The sequence below is a fragment of the Ictidomys tridecemlineatus genome, chromosome 12 (genome assembly GCF_052094955.1).
Source record: "Ictidomys tridecemlineatus isolate mIctTri1 chromosome 12, mIctTri1.hap1, whole genome shotgun sequence".
In the NCBI taxonomy this organism is placed as follows: domain Eukaryota; kingdom Metazoa; phylum Chordata; class Mammalia; order Rodentia; family Sciuridae; genus Ictidomys; species Ictidomys tridecemlineatus.
The window spans coordinates 12,487,033-12,504,629 of NC_135488.1; the positions used below are offsets into that span (position 1 = coordinate 12,487,033).

The 17,597-nt window shown below is 41.5% G+C and overlaps 2 protein-coding genes across 3 annotated transcripts in view; both read left to right on the plus strand.

Moving 5' to 3' along the window:
* LOC144369040 (voltage-gated potassium channel KCNC4-like) overlaps positions 1-13,746 on the plus strand; it is a 30,513-nt gene extending 16,767 nt beyond the window's left edge. Inside the window, exon 2 of one of the 2 annotated variants that reach the window (XM_078028111.1) lies at positions 8,495-13,746. In XM_078028111.1, coding sequence (XP_077884237.1) covers positions 8,495-8,527 — 33 coding nt within the window. In that variant the 3' untranslated portion in view covers positions 8,528-13,746. The other variant, XM_078028110.1, reaches the window with a different exon arrangement.
* A 2,886-nt stretch (positions 13,747-16,632) lies between these two features.
* Positions 16,633-17,597, plus strand: part of LOC144369506 (uncharacterized) — a 377,412-nt gene continuing 376,447 nt past the window's right edge. Inside the window, exons 1-2 of the mRNA XM_078029783.1 lie at positions 16,633-16,637; positions 17,034-17,150. Coding sequence (XP_077885909.1) covers positions 16,633-16,637; positions 17,034-17,150 — 122 coding nt within the window. The remainder of the gene's footprint in view (positions 16,638-17,033; positions 17,151-17,597) is intronic.

A 17,597-nucleotide genomic window follows, 5' to 3' on the forward strand; every position in this document is an offset into this window, starting at 1 on the left:
AATGGTGGGAACAAGTTGGTAGGGGTGATTGGTTAATACAAAAGGGGGATTTGTTTGAACTTATTAATTTAGGCCACAAGGGATATACGTGCTACACTAAATGGTTTCCCAACATGTTATCAACCACCATAAACTACTTGGGGGTCATCTGGCATTTCAAGTATTTTCCCTGTCTCATGCTGATTGAAGGTTGCTAAGGGGGTTGCTATGGGTCCTCACCTAGCCTGAGTCAGTAACACCTGGTGCCACCGACCTCTCCTGTTATTTACAGACAAACAACTCAGCAGGGTGGGTATGTGCTTAGGAGTATTCTGTGGGTTTTTCCAAAGACAAGGGTCATGCCCTCTTCCTTAGGACAGGCCTTGAAGTAGAAGCTGCTGTTATTTATTTATTTTTAAAAATGCAGTTACATTAGTTTCTCACTAAGAGGGGGTCAGGGGCTTGACCCCTCCTTTGTGGTCTTAACACTATCCAATAAATGCCATTCATGGTTTTGATCACATGAGGCCAAGAATTTCCCATGGATTTCACAGCAATGTGGAGGTCATCATTGACTTCAGAGGGCACATTGAAAGGAAGGTGTGTTAAGAGGTTAACAGGAAAGTTGTGGAAGTTAAATTGAACAGTTTATTTGAACAAATAATATTCCTGAATATTCCTTAAGCAGGCAGTTCTCAGAACCAGGAGAAGGCTGGAGAGCTCTGCTCTGTAGATGGTGGGCATTTCCAGATTAGGCTGGGAAGTTGAGTACAGACAGGGCTCCCCTGTTGAGACCCAGGAGTTTGCCTTGCCTGGTCATGCATGGTATGGTGATAGGCAGCTTGTGATTGGCTGAAGCTCAGCTATGTGTGATTGGCTGACACTTGGCTGCTTCCTTATACTACTGAGTTTAGTTTCCAGTTTGTTTTTGAACTACATTTGGTGGCTATTTGTTATACAGGAATTCAAAGCATGACCACAGTCTCTGAAAAGGACTCCTATTCATTTAACGTGACAGATGGGGGCAAGAGCTTCACTGAGGAGCATTCCAGATAGAGCTCAGAGAGACAGTCTACAGGTAGAAGAAGAGACTTGGGGAGCTGAGCCACTGATCATGGTTGGAGATGGGTGGGAGACATAAGGGGGGAGCTGAGCCACCAGAGGAAGAGAAGCAGATCCCCATGAGTCTGAGGCCCTGGCAGCTTTGAATCCACAATGTGAGCTTGTTTGGGTCCTTGTTCCCATGTCTGAGGCTGTGTAAGCAGGTCTCCTTCTTGCTTTGACACTGAAATCCTTCAGACAAATTTCTAGAGGCAAAAATACAAATCGACATGAGAAAAGAACCACATGCATTTGGGAGTGATCCCAGGGCTTCACGAAGTAAGAAATGTGAAAAGACCTGAAAGAACCTAAATCTTGCAGAACTAAACAAACAAGTCTAGTGCTGCCTGAAAGCTTCTGGGGTGACCTTCAATGTGCCTTGTGACTATGCTGGCTTCATGTTCATGTTGTCTATATACATCAAAATTAGTGGCTTGTTTATGTCCTTTAATAGAAAGGATTTTCAATCAAAAGACTTTTAAGATTTTCACTGAATGTTCACTGTGCACAAAGAACTTTATAGTCAAGGAGATGTTGAATGGCCTAACTGTGTAAATCTCACAATACCTCAGGGTACACAACAGATTTTTATATGCATCACTTTATTTACTATCAAAGAAACCCTAAGAAATAGGTCTTATCATCCCCTTTTTTTATAAAAAGAAATCAGAAACCCAGTCCAGACAATGTACTTCACAAGTGGCCACATTAGCAATGGCTCCCAGGCTACCTTACCCCAGACCCAGGGCTGTTCCCTAATACAAGTCAGTCATCCCTTAGCAGTAGGGCATGTTCTGAGAGATCGCTGTAAGGTGATTTTATTGTTAGGTGAACATAATAAACTGTGCTTACCCAAACTAAGGTATTTGCAACATCAGTAGGAAATATAATTTTGAGATCATTATCATACACCAAGTCCATCAGATGTGGCACATGATCATTCAGCAGAAGTGGCACCCCATTGTGATCACCACATTGCACCCCAAAGGCAAGGCCTGAACCGTGTAAGCACAAAGGAGGAGGGAATCAAGGAGTCACCTTGGAGCTCTGTCCAGGATGTTCTCTGAATCCCATAGCTGTGTTCTCTTCTCCTCTCACACAAGGCTTTCATCACTACAGGGATGGTTTCTGGTGCCCCCAGAAGCCTTTGCAATGCCCACTTGGAGCTAATCAAGGTGTGGCTCAATCATACTGACATTTCTGGGCTCCTATTTTCTCACCTGAAAAATTAGAGTTGAGCTTCATCAAAGTTGTTTTTGAACCTCTGAGGCCAGAATCACTTCTTTGAGGGTTTGTGGCTCTGCTCTAGGTAACTGGATAGCTGAAATTTGGATTGTTGTATAACTAAGACATTACCTTATTTCCTTGTAATGAATGTGTTTATAACTAGCCCTTCTACTAGGATGTAGAAAAAAAAATTTCATCTTACAAGCACCACTCAATGAACTTTGCCTTTACTTGGACAATTTTGTTCTGATCTGTCATTGTGGGAAGAGAAGAGATGCAGTCTTTTCAGGGCAGAAATCACTTTAGTTCTCTAACTCTGCTATCTCCATGTTTTCTCCGTTAATAAATTACATGTCATGTTTATTTTTTAAAGATTCTTTTTTCAGTATATAAAGAAAGAATGAATAAAAAAGAGTGAACTAAATTTGCAATTACCCAGGATAGTTCCTGTTTAAAAAAAAAAAAAAAAGATGTTAGCAGGGCACAGTGGTACATGCCTGTAATCCCAACAGCTCAGGAGGCTGAGTCAGGAAAATCAGGAGTTCAAAGCCAACCTCAGAAAAAGTGAGGCGCTAAGCAACTCAATTAGATTCTGTATCTAAATAAAATACAAAATAAGGCTGGGTTTGTGGCTCAGTGGTGGAATGCCCCTGAGTTCAAACCTTGGTATGCCAAAATATAGGTTTTTATCTATTGAGGTGATACACCTATTTTTTTCATATAAATGAATTCAAGTAAATATGCTTTACACCAGTCAAGTCATCTTCAAAGTAAAAAAAGAAAAAAGGAAAATTTTCTTTACCTGAGCAGTCTATCTACCATGATATTTCCATGTACTTGATCATAATTCTTTAAAAATATTGGGGAAATAACTGGAAAATCCAAACCATAAATCAATCACTAAAGTTTTCTCTTTTTGAAGGCTTGCAAATAGAATTTACATATCACTTTCTGAGTAAAAACTCAGGTGCATATGATTAAAAAATGCAAGCTTTGACAGTATAAAATATCACTTTTCATAGAGAAATTACAAGACAGTGTCTGATCTCTGTATTTTGAAACAAAAAAAAAAAAACACTTTTCTTTACTATTATTCAGTTTGATGCAAAAATTCCAAAATTGTTTTATGAAAAACTTTCTTTCAACCCAGGGCTGTACTTCTGAGAGTTACACTTCATGGTCTTTTCCATTCACATCTGACTGAAAGCAGACTGGCTGTACCATTTTAAATACATACAAAGATCTAATGAAGTTAGGCAGTGGAGCATGACATTGCTTCTCTTATTTATTTATTTATTTATTTATTTATTTATTTATTTATTTATTGTTGTTGGCCTTTTTTTATTTATTTGTATGTGGTGCTGAGACTCAAATTCAGTACCTCACACATGTGAGACAAGTGCAATACCACTGAGCCACAGCCACAGCCCCTGCTTCTCTTCTTTTGGCATATTTCTTTCTGGGTCCTCTGAACTTGGAATTTGTGTTTAAAAATGTTTCATTAATTCCTATTAGGGAATTACTAGTAAGGAAATTTGCATGTTAGCTTCTATCAAACTGTATGAATAAGTGTTAACCATTCTCAGTTAAAAGCCCTCCTTTTAGCCCTACTCATGTGCAAACATCATGCACCTCGGCAAACCATTGAGGAAATTAATGCACTTCAGCCTACACAAGCACTTGTTGATGAATATTAGCATTATAGATTTTAATTTAAAATAATATCAGTCTTTTCTGGCCTGCATTGTAGTGCATGTGCTGTCATCTGCTTATAATAATGAATCTGAAAATCCACATAAATTAATTTGCTACCTCTCTTGCCAGCATAATGGCTTGGATATTGATCCTAATCATAGAGCAGTTGCAGGTATTTTATTCAATACCAACAGGACAGATTGGGCATTGTGGCTTCTGAAACATAGTTGGAATGACAGTAGAAACAAAGGTGCATTTTTCTGTCTCCCCCACCCCTGCACCACCAGGTTCAACTTTTACCCGCTCAGAGTGGCTGTGGGTTTCATTCTTTCTCAATATTTCACTACAACTAGAAACACAGTCAACCAATTTAGTGAGCAACAAGACTCAAGCGTAGAACACCTAAGTTATCCCTACCTGTCTCTCTCTGAGGGATGTCACTCCAGTGACCAGAAGGGCTCTGTGTACCACCCAAACCCTTGATATCACTGCCCAATATGGTAGCCACCACACATGTTGCCAGTTATATTTAAAGTAATTAAAAGTAAGTGAACTAAGAAACAAACTTCTCAGGACACAAACAGATATCTGTTCAGTTTTCTGCACATTCAAAAGATGAAACAATCCCAAACTTTCAGTGATGAATGAATGGATAAACAAAATGTGGTATGTATACACAGTGGAATATTATTTGGACTTAATTAACTCTAGTACATTCTGCAAAGTGGAGGAACCTTGAGTACAGTACACTAAGTAAAATAATCTAGTCACAAAGACAAATATTATGTGATTCTCCTTAAATGAGGTTCTCAGAATCATTGTTTAGTCCAAACAAAGTTTTACATTTACAAGATGGGAAATTCTGGGGCTAGGGTTGTAGCTAAGTGGTAGAGTGCTAGCCTAGCACATTCAAGGTGCTGGGTTTGATCCTCAGCACCACATAAAAATTGATAAATATAATAAATGTATTGTATCCAACAATAACTAAACACACACACACACACACACACACACACACACACACACACACATATATATATATATATATATATATATATAAAACATTGAAAATTCTGGCAATTAATGTTGATTATGGAGGCACAACAATGTCAATGATTTTAATGTCACAGATTTAAATGTGCTTACATAGCAAATTCTACATTATGCATATTTTACTCCAATTTGAAGCATAGTCCCTCATTTTTCCAGTAGCCCCATGTGGTCAGGGGTTACCACGCTAGAGAGCACAGGGATGATCACTCCCCTTATCAAAGGAAACTCTGCTGATGTCATTGCTTTAGCTTCAGGCTGTTGGGATTCAGGTAGGTGAAGCAAGGAGCTGAGCTTTGGTGAGATTTGGTCCCAGTAATAGGTTGGTTCCCTGCACCCTGCACACACCACAAGTGCAGCATAAATGGAAACAGACCACCTTCTTCTGATTGAGACATGACCTGGTTTCTCTACCTTTGATTTAAAGTGCTTCTATGTTCTTTGAAATGCATTTTCCATTTTCAGAACAACTAACCATGAACATACATGGGGCTATCAGAGTCAGGCACTCATCTTTGTATGTTCAAGTATTTTTAAGTCAGAAGAGTTAAACGTGGTATCAATCTAAACTGTAAACTAGAGTAATGCTAATAGAAGCCACCTCTGGATTGCAAATTCACTAACAGAGAAATCAACCAATTGATCATAGGGTATGGATAAACAACCATGGGCAGGTGTCATTACACCATCTTATTTACTCCATTATTATCCCTTAACTTGTAGTGATGTGTGAATGCTGGGTAGCTATTAGGGATCACAATTCAATGTCAGTGTTTAAGAGTCCAAGTCTGTCTGACCCCAAATTTAAGGTACTGCACTACCGTCTACAGGTGTTATTTATGGTCCATGTATTTATTTTTCACTGATATTCTTAAGAGTAGAGATGTATTTTTTTTTCTTTTTGTTTTAACTGATAACATCTATCATGTGGCACTTAATAGTTTTTTAAAATTCTTTCTGAATAAATGGCCAAAGGCACACACTGGGAGTTCCCCCATCCCACTTCTGGCTTTTGTGCGTTTTGAGCCTTCAGACAGTGAGTAGGTGAGATGTATCTTCTTCCCTCCTCTCAAAAGCCCCTCATCGTAAAGAAAAAAGTAATTTCTCACCCAACTCCATGTTCACTTTCTTTTAGTTGTCAAAGATAGCTTTCTTATTTTTCATACTAAGCACATTTTTAAATCTTATTCTAATTTAGTAGCAATAATAAAATATATAAAACTGTGTAAACAGAGTGTACCTGAATATGGTCTGTTCCATTATAAGTGGGTTCTGAGACACGTAGCATTTCATTGCTCTGGGAGATCCACTGGCTTTCTTCTTGTTCAGCGTCTCCTCTCACACATGGAATGGCCTCCAGCAACCAACCATTCCACTCACCAGGGGATGCTTTCATTAACTGTTTAGTTAACTTGGTTTTGACAAACATAATATGAATACTGCTTGCCAATTTCTTTATTTTCAGTAAAATAGAGAGCTTTTCCACTGCACTGAGCCTTTTGAAATTTGAAATTCATTCTTCTTGTAACAAATTAGTTTGAGTCACTGACAAGCCTTGAGTACCTTCTTAATAAAATAATTGTACTGTCGATTTTGCAATTAATGTATCAGTCTGGCTGGGCACAAAATCACGATCCACTCAAGCAGGAACAAACTTTATTTTTTAAACTGCTGCGCCAAAGACCCATATGCTTGGGGGGGGGGAACTGCTGACCAACACACCTGGCATTCTCCCAGACCCCAACAGGAAGTCCCTCCTCTGGAATGCCCTCCTACTGCACTTCACCAAACAATTGAAACTCTCCAGGTGTCCCTTAGCAGGCCAAGGAGGACAGCAGGTGTCTAATATCCATAAGAATGCAGATCTTATCATAATCATATCATATCAATTGCTTTCTGGCTTCACCTATCAACCAAAAATGCCATGCATCATACTACTTGGCTATGGCTCTTAGCAATTAGACTTCAGGTTTAACCACTTTTGTTTTACCTTTGTTATAATTTTAAAAAAACAAATTATTGTAAATGTTAAATCTGTAGTGTGGTTTGATTCTAGAAACAAAATCTTTCTATTGTTCTATAATAATTTGAAGCTGAGAATATTTTTTAAAATTTATGTTCATCAGTATAGAAAATTAATTTTTGGAATATTTTCCCACCTAGTTTCTTAAATTTTAAATGTCTGCATCATATATATATATATATATATATATATATATATACACACACACACACACACACACACACACACAAACACATATAGTAGATACATAAAATTATATAGATATATAGATACTATATCTATATATCTATGATATAGACATTGATATATAGACATAGACAGTTTTCTAATTACCACCTCATAATCACTTTCGTGCATTTATCTTTACTAATCAGAAGACTGAAAGAAAATCTTTTTAAGTGCATTTGCATTTACTTCATTTGCTACTGCATTTATTGCAATTAATAAAAGTAGTGCAACCAGCTTTTATTAATCATCCTTTTGATTCCAGGCTGCTGAGTACTCAAGAAACCAGAATTCTTAGACATACAAGACAACACTCCTTTTAAGCTGATGTTCCAGTGTTGGAGACAAACATGTCAACTGTGACTCAGAGAGCAGAAGAGCTTCTAAGGAGGAGAATAAGCCAGGAGAGTGGAGGCTTCCTGAGGGCAGGAAGTGCCCTTCCAGTTTAGCAAGATCTGGGGGGCCCAGAGAGCCAGCACTGAAGCCACCAAGCATTCTATGCATAGGGGCTCCTACAGACAGACTACTGAAGCAGTCTCCATAGAAATGCACTCAGGTTAGAAGTTCTGCTGACAGATGTATGCTGGGGACAGGTGGGTGTGGTTGTGTTCATCTGTATTCTGAGTACATGAGGCAGAGTGCTCCAGGTGGGCAGGCTATCTGGCATTTCTGTAGTTGTGCCAGGATATCCCTGTGACTTGAGTCTGGCCCTTGCAGAAGCAGCATAAGCATACATAGTGACTTGCCATCACCAGAATGCTAAGAGGCTTAGGAGATGTGGCCATGGCTAATAGGGAGGACAAAGAGGACATGGGGACCAGGGCTCAGAAGGAATCAGCAGGAGGCAGAGGGAAGGCAGGTGGAGAGCACAGAGGAGGTGGGGAGAGGATTCAGCTACTACACAGACCAGTCTGAGAAGGTGGAAAGTCAGCAGGAGGTGGGTTAAGATGCAATGGCTGACCCTGAACAAGGACACCTGGGGCGCAGGGCAGTGGGAGTGGCTGGCAGAACTGAAGCAGCAGGCACCATCTCTCTTCTCCACGTGGCAGCTGCATATCAGACCTGGTCCATCTGTGACTTCCAGGTCTACTTATTCCTCCTTCCATGTAAATGTGTTCTTTCACTCTCAAAAAAACAGATTAAATTTGCCACGAGAAAAGTTCCTCATCTAGAACCAAACCTTCTGCCTTTCAGGCCATGAGGCCATCACTATGTCCCCGAATGTGAGGCCCAAAAGCAAGCGTCCATGCTCTGCACCCACTGAATGGAAGCCCCACCTGGGAGAAACCTGGAGGAGGCAGAGCTGGGCTGATTCAGGGCTCTCAGCAGCCCCACCTCCCTGGGACTTGAGGCAAGTGAATCTACATCCAAGTGGCAGCAATGGAGGCTCAGTGGCAAAGTGGCTCTCTGGGTTTGGTTGCTGGATGGAGCAACATGATTTCAATTTATTTGGAAATAAACAATCAGCCAACCTTAATTCTATATATGACATAGTCATATTTGTGTTTTAAGAAACTGGAGAAAATGAAGTTCCCAGATGTTAATGAGGCAGAGTCCATTGGGAGAGGCTTGAGGCAGGGGATTATTAGAAGCAAATTTCTTTATGGGGTCCCCAGGGCTGTGCCAGGAAGGGGCAGAAGTGGTACAGCATCAGAGTAGTGTGGGGGACTATGGAAGAGAAAGACAGAGGACATGGGTGCCTACTATTCCTAGCATTCATAACCAGAAGCATGTCTCATATTTGAAATAGGGAACCCAGAAATGAAGATGTGGAGGAAAGGAAACTGGAATTAGGTGAAGCTTTAAAAGACCAGCAGCTCAAGAGGCCTGGCAAAAACAGGGAAGAGAAGGTCTCCAGACTCTGATAAACCCAGGTTTGGGGAGATGTGTGCAGGGGACCTCTGTATGATCTAACTGGTAAAGGAAAGGAATTGAGAGAACTAAAAAAAAAAAAAAAATTCCCAACAAATGCAGGCATCAAAGGCAAGCATGAAAGGAACGTTTAGAAAACAAGCTGCCTGTGAGGATGGAGGCCCATTGATAGGATGACTTCCAACCCAGAGAAGCAATTCTGCCTGGGAGAGGCCCTGGCTGGGAACAGACCCTCCCAAGACCAAGGCCCAGCACCTGCAGGGCTGAGGACAGACAACAAGTGAAGCCAGAGGTGAATGCTGCTGGGTCATGTGATCAGACAGCTTCCTGCCAATCAAGATGGGGCTGAAGCAAAGGCCTCCATGTGGCAAGACACAAATAACTCAGGGACCAGGACCTGGGACTGTGAGGGAGCGAGAAGGGCATTGTAGGTGCTAAGAGAGGCACCTGGGTAAGAAGACAGAAGGTAGATTTGTGTTGCACTAAAAAGGTGAAAGAAAACCACAGGGGCTTGCAAGCAAGTTCTGAGGTGCACAACTTGGTTTTCTATGTAGATGCCCCTCCCTGTACTCTGGGGTCACTCCTGCTGCCACACCTGGGGGTGTGGGCACTTCTCACTGAGCTGGGACCAACCACAGAAGCCAGGAAGGGAGAAGACTCTTGTCAGGCCACTGCATGGGCCCTGCAAGGATGACTGGAGAGACCTTCCAGCTGTCCTGACTGGGGCCTCGGGAAGCCATTCATCAGTCAGGGAATACTTATAAAGGGGAGACTCAAGCACGCTCACACAGCTCTACCCCTCAGTCTTGGAGCTTTGCTGGGAGATAATTTGTTTTTTTATATTTTACAGATGTATTTGGTAACATAAGAAGTTCCCAATGTTTATTGGGAATATAATCATATGTCCAAGTTAGGTCAGACTTTAACGACTTCTCTCTCCAAATTCAAGGTTGACTGGGCTTTGAAAATAAGTAAAATTTTTATGTTAATTTTGCTGTCCTCTAAACTGGAAAGGAGTTGCCCTTCCCTGAGTCACTCCAACATGTGTCTGTGTTAGCTCCTGCCCAGGCTTTTCTGAATGACAGTTGCCACACACGACCCCATTTGCAGATGTTTCCAGGAAAAAGCATCCCAGCCTCTATGTTAAAAAGGGTTTCCTTGCTGTTGAATTTAACATCAGACCAAAGATAGACTTTTACCACTCAAAGAGAGCAGGGAAAATCCAATCTCCTTCTAAATGTAGTCAAAGCCAGTGCAGTATTTATCAGGGGGAAGAAGAACGAAGGGAGGCCCACCATGTTGGACTGTCAGACACAGGAGCTCATGTGCTCAGTGCAGGTGGGAAGCAACATTGGTCATCAGGCATCCCCAAAAAAGATAAGAGAAAGGAGAGACACAGGCGATCTTTCCTGGCAGATATTAAGCTTCTTCCATCTCATTCTAAATACAGAGCTCAAAATACACCTAGTATTTTGAGGATTGGAAAGACTATCTTGCCATGATCATGCAAAAGAAATGTAGTTATGCAATAAAGTTGAGCCAATTGTTTGCCTTTTCAAGAAAAAGGGATGACTGGCCTTGGTGGCATTTGGTGTCTATTGCTATACCAACTTAGGGATGAAAAGTCCTGGAGAGATGAGGAGAACTGGCCCTTCCTAGTTTCTTTTGCAGTCCCAATGTCTAACTCTGCAGAGGTTGAATGTACTCCTGGATGTGTAGATAATCATATTGCTCATAAATCAACTCTTCACACCTTAAATTAAGCCATGATTGACTTTGGAGAAAATGTCCTCTCATATTAAATAGCCTTTTGTCTTGGCATCTAGGAACCAGAACTGTGTACTGGGCACTGTAAGTAGGGGCCAGGAGCAAGCAGTCAAGGCCCTGTGCTCCCTGGGGCTGGCTGGGGTGGACACCAGTGGTCAGAGAAGATCCAAAAGTACAGCCAGTGAGCTGGATGCTCTCAGACAGCTGAATGTGCTGCCACCATAGAGCAGGATGGCACTCAAGACTGATGAGGCACAGTGGCCCTTAGGGATCCCTGGTGACCAGAGAGGCCCAGGCTGTGCTCTGTGCAGAAGACCCAGCATCCGGCTGCAGATAATGCTTTCCTCTCTGATGTGAAGTGACCGGCTGATAGCAGGGTACATATCCATGAGATGCCATGGACACTCAGGAGGTATAAACGAAACTGTGAACCTGTTGCTGGGGACCATCCTCTCTGTGCTCTGCCTAATTGCTGGAAAACTGAGGTTCAGTGGCTCCCCTTTCTGGGGCTCCATTTCTCCAAGAAGAAAATGAGTGACTGCATGTGCTGATGTCTGAGCATTCCTCAGACACCACTCTGCACTTTGTGAATGACATGTCACTATAGCATCAGGCAACACAGTGCAGTGATGAGTCTCAGACATGCTTCTTAAAGGAAAAATTTGTTTCTTAATTGTTTGCCTAAAGAGACTGTTGTACTTCCAAAAAATAAAAAAATACATAAAACTTCAATAAATGTTAAAGCAAAATACCTTTCATTTACATAGTGAGTCTGAAAAAATTCACTGTGCAATAGTTCAACCGGTCATTTTTAACAAAAGCATTCTCATTACCTCAATTTTATTGCCAAAAAATGAAAAAACGAGGAAATTGTAGATGCATAAGAAAAATCCACTTTTAATAATGCTGAGTCGTGTTCCTATATGAAGTACAAGAATTTATAATCAGATTGTACAATCAGAGGGCCAGATATAATTTCTATAGGCCCAATTATTGCTGATTCTTATTTCAAACACTATGAATATTCTTGGGAATTATTTCCACCCCCTTGAAAGACGTTTAAGCCATTAGCTCATGTAGCATTCAACTACCTGCCAAGCATTTTATTAGTCTCTCCAAGCACACAAAGTAAGCCTCAAGGTTCCTGTTGAAAAAATTGCAGGTTCTGAATGATAGAAAATAGTCTTAAGTTGCTTTAAGAGAACGTTCAAGGTAAAGCTGTAGAAAGACTGAGAAAGCCTTGGAGAAAACAAGAAAAAAGGAAGAAACCAACTGTCCCCAAGATTTTGGGGGAGGGGTATTTTTAAAGTAAGTGAATACTCAGTGCATCCTGGAGCTAGGTAGTGACCAGTGTCCATTTGTCCTATAAGACCACAAAGGCTGGAGGGAATAAGTGAGCTGGGCAGAGCCACCAAACTGGTGAGTAAAGAAACTGGCTTCAGCCTTCCAGGTCTTGCTCCAATGCCTCCACCCACATTCTGTCTGAGTCCTGACCTGTCTTCCCTGGGACCATGTCTATAGAGGCTGCTGCAGCAAAAGCCTCAACATTTGTAGAGTTCACTGTGAAGATTGCAATTCCGCCTTCTCTCTTTGTTCAGATACTTGGCAGTAGATGTTTCTGGCTGTTCCCATTAATCTGGATGAGACACTCTGAAATTAAGCCCTCCTCAATGGCAATACATCGAGTATTGCTGACTGATTCAACTAAGAGAACTTGGCACATGGCGGAGGGCACTGAGAGATCAATTCTGTGACCTCTTCAGCTGTGTGGGCAAAGGGAGTCTTAAACCAACTGAATGCTGTTTGCTCAGGATCACTAGGCAATGCTGGGGAAAAGTGGATCTGGGGCGAGCAGTTTGCACCCCTCAGAACCCACACCGAGCCTGGAGAGGTTGAATTCAGGCTCTCTGTATGCAGTTTCTAGTTGATTGTCTGCATCTCCCTGCCAAGCCATCGTGACTCAGTGCTACAGATGCTCCCATGGAATAGAGAAACAACTCTTTGGTTTCTCTGTGAACCTTTTGAGGTGATACCAACGAAGCCTTCATAGGCAGCAGGCCCAGGATTGAGACAGGACTTAGCAGAGCCGGACCAGACCCACCCTTTGCATCGAACACCTGGCAAAGGGAACGGTCGGCCGCCCTTCACAATGGACACCACCATGGCAGAGACCTGACGTCACCAGAAATCAGTGGAGGGGACAGCTTCATTGAAACTGGAGTCTGCAGGTGTGTGACCCCCATGCCCCTCCTCTCCACACAGCGGGAAAATCTCAAGGGCCCCCCACCCAGCTCTCCCGTGAGCATGATTGTCAGACTGAGTGAGTCAGGAGTGGAGCATGATCCCTGGCTACCGCTCCCACCAGCACTGAAAATCAAGGTCTCTGGTGCCAGCTCCCATGGGCATGGCTACCGGAGGGCAGGCAGAATAATCTAACAGTTCCCAGCCCCCACGCTCCACAACCTTAGGGGCTGGGGGAATGGCAAACAGAGAAAGTGTGCCCAGTCATTCAAGAAAATAGGGGTCCTGGGAGCGGAGACGAGGTGTGTAGTCAGTTTTGTGGTGAACGTCATCAGTGGGAGGGGCCTGGCTGGAGGAAAAGCGGGGACGTGACTGGAGTCCAGGAAAGGCTCTGGGTGCCCAGAATTGGAGAGCTGACCAATGGGAGAGGAGAAGCCAACTCACAGGGATTGGTTCCTGTGTATTGAGAGGAGAAGCATGGCCCGGTGGGCACAGCTCCACCTATTGGAAGAGAAGTTAATCGAACTGTAACACTGCATTATTAAATTTTTTTATTTTTATATTTATATTTTTATTTTTTTGTCTTTTCATTTCTTTTCAATTTCCTTATTCCCCTTTTCTTGAATTCTACCTGTTTACTCTCATTCTCTTTAGCAACTTCTTCCCTTCCCTTCTAATACCTTTCCTCCCAAGCATTATGATGCTGCTTATACATAATTTACTAAATGTGTATAGGTAAATGTTCTGAGGTGTTATATAGTGCTATCAATTCCCCAGCTACCCCCAAATACTCCAGACTTTTCTCCTGTTAATATCCCTCATCAGTAGAGCAATCTTCCAAGGTTGACAAGATATACCAACCTCTATACCATCACATCACTCGACCTAAACATAAGTCCCAAGACCAAACCTCAGATCGCTATATGCCATCAGAATCCATATGCATTTTACAAAACAAATGAATCTGCTTTAAAGTGCATTAAAATTCATCATCTCTAGTCATAGTCTCATATCACAAAAGAGATACTCTGGAGATACACAAAACCAAAATAAATTTGTAGGAGTAAACAGTAACTCAGCAGTCAAACTGAACCGGAAGTAACATGAGCAGCATAAAAAAGCAATGAAGAGAAGGAGTACAAACAATGCAGGACAGCCTAAATCTACAGGAGAACCTAGAGGCATCAGAAAAATGGTCAAATAAAGAACTCAAGAAACACCTTATACAGATGGAATGGAATCTTATAGAGGACATGAGACAGAAAATTCAAATAATGAAAGGACACATTTAAAACGAATTACATAAACAGATTCAAGAAGCAAATAAACAACTTTCCAGGAGATAAAGATTATTTTAAAAATCAAACAATAATCCTACAAATGAAGGAAACTATGAACCAAATTAAAAACTCAAACAAGAGTATCAGTAGCAGAGTGGAGCAAATAGAAGTCAGAATGTCACACAATGAAGACAAAATATATCATCTTGAAAAGAGTCTAGCCAACCCAGAAAAGGCTGGTAAGAAACCATGAGAAAAACATCCAAGAGATATGGGATAACATAAAAAAAACAAACTTAGGAGTCATCAGGATAGAGGAAGATATAAAGGACCAAACCAAGGGAATGAGCAATCTGTTGAATGAAATAATTTTAGAAAACTTTCCAGATATAAAAAAGGAAATAGATGTACAAATTCTAGATGCATACAGGACACCGGGCGACATCAACAGCAAACAAACCATAGAGATAGAACTTGAAACTGCTTTATTGTGTCAAGTTTCAAAGAGCTAGCACAAACCGTGTTTGATTTAGAGTTCCAAATACATGTATCCGTATAGGAGTAAACAGAGTGAAACCTCAAAATGAAAACGGTTACTGCAAACGAACGGTTTAACCTAGAAGAACGAAATTTGGTGAGCCAAGTGGGATTGGTGTACTGATCATTACCTGAAAGTATCATCAAGATTGGGTGAAAAAGTGCTGAGATTTCAGGCAACTCGTAGTTTTTTGAATGCTTGGCAACCCCTTTCCATGAAAGAGATTCTCGCCAGTCTCTGCTTAGGGCGACATCAACAGCAAACAAACCATAGAGATAGAACTTGAAACTGCTTTATTGTGTCAAGTTTCAAAGAGCTAGCACAAGCCGTGTTTGATTTAGAGTTCCAAATACATGTATCCGTATAGGAGAAAACAGAGTGAAAGCTCAAAATGAAAACTGTTACTGCAAACGAACGGTTTAACCTAGAAGAACGAAATTTGGTGAGCCAAGTGGGATTGGTGTACTGATCATTACCTGAAAGTATCATCAAGATTGGGTGAAAAAGTGTTTTGTAAGCCAAGTGGGACTGGTGTACTGATCATTACCTGAAAGTATCATCAAGATTGGGTAAAAAAACATTTGCTGAGATTCCAGGAGATTCGTAGTTTTTTGGAAGCTGGGCAAGCCCTTTCAATGAAAGTGATTTTCGCCAGTCTCTGCTTTGGGCTACATCAATAGCAAACAAACCATAGAGATAGAACTTGGAACTACTTTATTGTGTCATGTTTCAAAGAGCTAGCACAAACCGTGTTTGATTTAGAGTTCCAACTGCATGTATCCATAAAGGAGAAAACAGAGTGAAACCTCAAAATGAAAACGGTTACTGCAAACGAACGGTTTAACCTAGAAGAACGAAATTTGGTGAGCAAAATGAAACTGGTGTACTGATCATTACCTGAAAGTATCATCAAGATTGGGTGAAAAAACATTTGCTGAGATTCCAGGAGATTCGTAGTTTTTTGGAAGCTGGGCAAGCCCTTTCAATGAAAGTGATTTTCGCCAGTCTCTGCTTTGGGCTACATCAATAGCAAACAAACCATAGAGATAGAAGTTGGAACTACATTATTGTGCCAAGTTTCAAAGAGCTAGCACAAACCGTGTTTGATTTAGAATTCCAATTACATGTATCCATATAGGAGAAAACAGAGTGAAACCTCAAAATGAAAACGGTTACTGCAAAGCAACGTTTAACCTAGAAGTACGAAATTTGGTGAGCCAAGTGGGACTGGTGTACTGATCATTACCTGAGAGTATCATCAAGATTGGGTAAAAAAACATTTTCTGAGATTCAAGTAGATTCGTAGTTTTTTGGAAGCTGGGCAAGCCCTTTCAATGAAAGTGATTTTCGCCAGTCTCTGCTTTGGGCTACATCAATAGCAAACAAACCATAGAAATAGAACATGGAACTACTTTATTATGCCAAGTTTCAAAGAGCTAGCACAAACCTTGTTTGATTTAGAGTTCCAACTACATGTATCCATATAGGAGAAAACAGAGTGAAACCTCAAAATGAAAACGGTTACTGCAAACGAACGGTTTAACCTAGAAGAACGAAATTTGGTGAGCCAAGTGGGACTGGTGTACTGATCATAAACTTCCTGAGCTCTTCAGTTCCTTGAATATCCCCCAGCAATGCAGTGAGGTCTCCCAAACAACTGCTAAATTCATTCGCATTTTCAAGTGTGCCTTGGTCCTCAAGACTCAGGCTATTCCTTTCTAGAAGGATATTGTCAGAATGTGGCTTCTCCTCTTGGTCCAGAGGACCAATGGAGGCCAGAAGCTGGTGGATTTCAGGGATGTCTAAAGGGAGTAGTGGAGGATCCTGGTTCTCCATGGCAATTTGGTAGGCATCCAGTGGCTCTGAGAGCATGGTGTTAATCTCACACAAATTCTTAATCTCTGTTTGTTTCTGGCTTTGATTTAGAGGCAATGCCAAGAAATCAGTAGAACTCTGGACTGGAGTTATTGTGGAAATGTCCCCAAGTTCAGTTTGTGAGTTTTTCTCAGTTATTTGGCTTTTTCTGTTATTGCAGATGTATGAGAATTCTGGAGGCTGTGGCAGACAAAATGTCTGACTTGGAGGTTGCAATCCCAAGGAAGCCTCCATCCCTAGGGAAGTTTCCATTCCTGCAAAGGAATCAAGGACGATGGTAAGTAGGATGCTCCCCCTTCCCAGCTCCACACCTTTCAGGGGAACCACCAACTGTGGAGAAAGCATTTCTATTAGCTCTTTTTAAGGACCACTGACAGATATCTGTTAAGAGTTGCATATTAGTTACAGGTGATCCCTTGAAGTCTTACTTTTGGGCTGGTTCATCACCATGGCAGCATGGGTTTCCGGTAGAGCACTTGTCTCCTCTGTGGGAAACCCAGAAAAACTCTTTCATGAAGTCTCTCGCTCTCATATAGGGGCCTCTCAATTCTCTCCACTCTCCCCAGAATGTAAGAACACTTAACACCATGACCTAGGAGAGGGTGGAGCTGATGCTCATGAGATCAATGTGAATGGTCGGGGGTTTTGGACTCCTGCTTTGGACAGCATCTCTACATAAGCATATTTTTTTTCCAATAGAACTACAAGTTTGGAAAGCTTATGC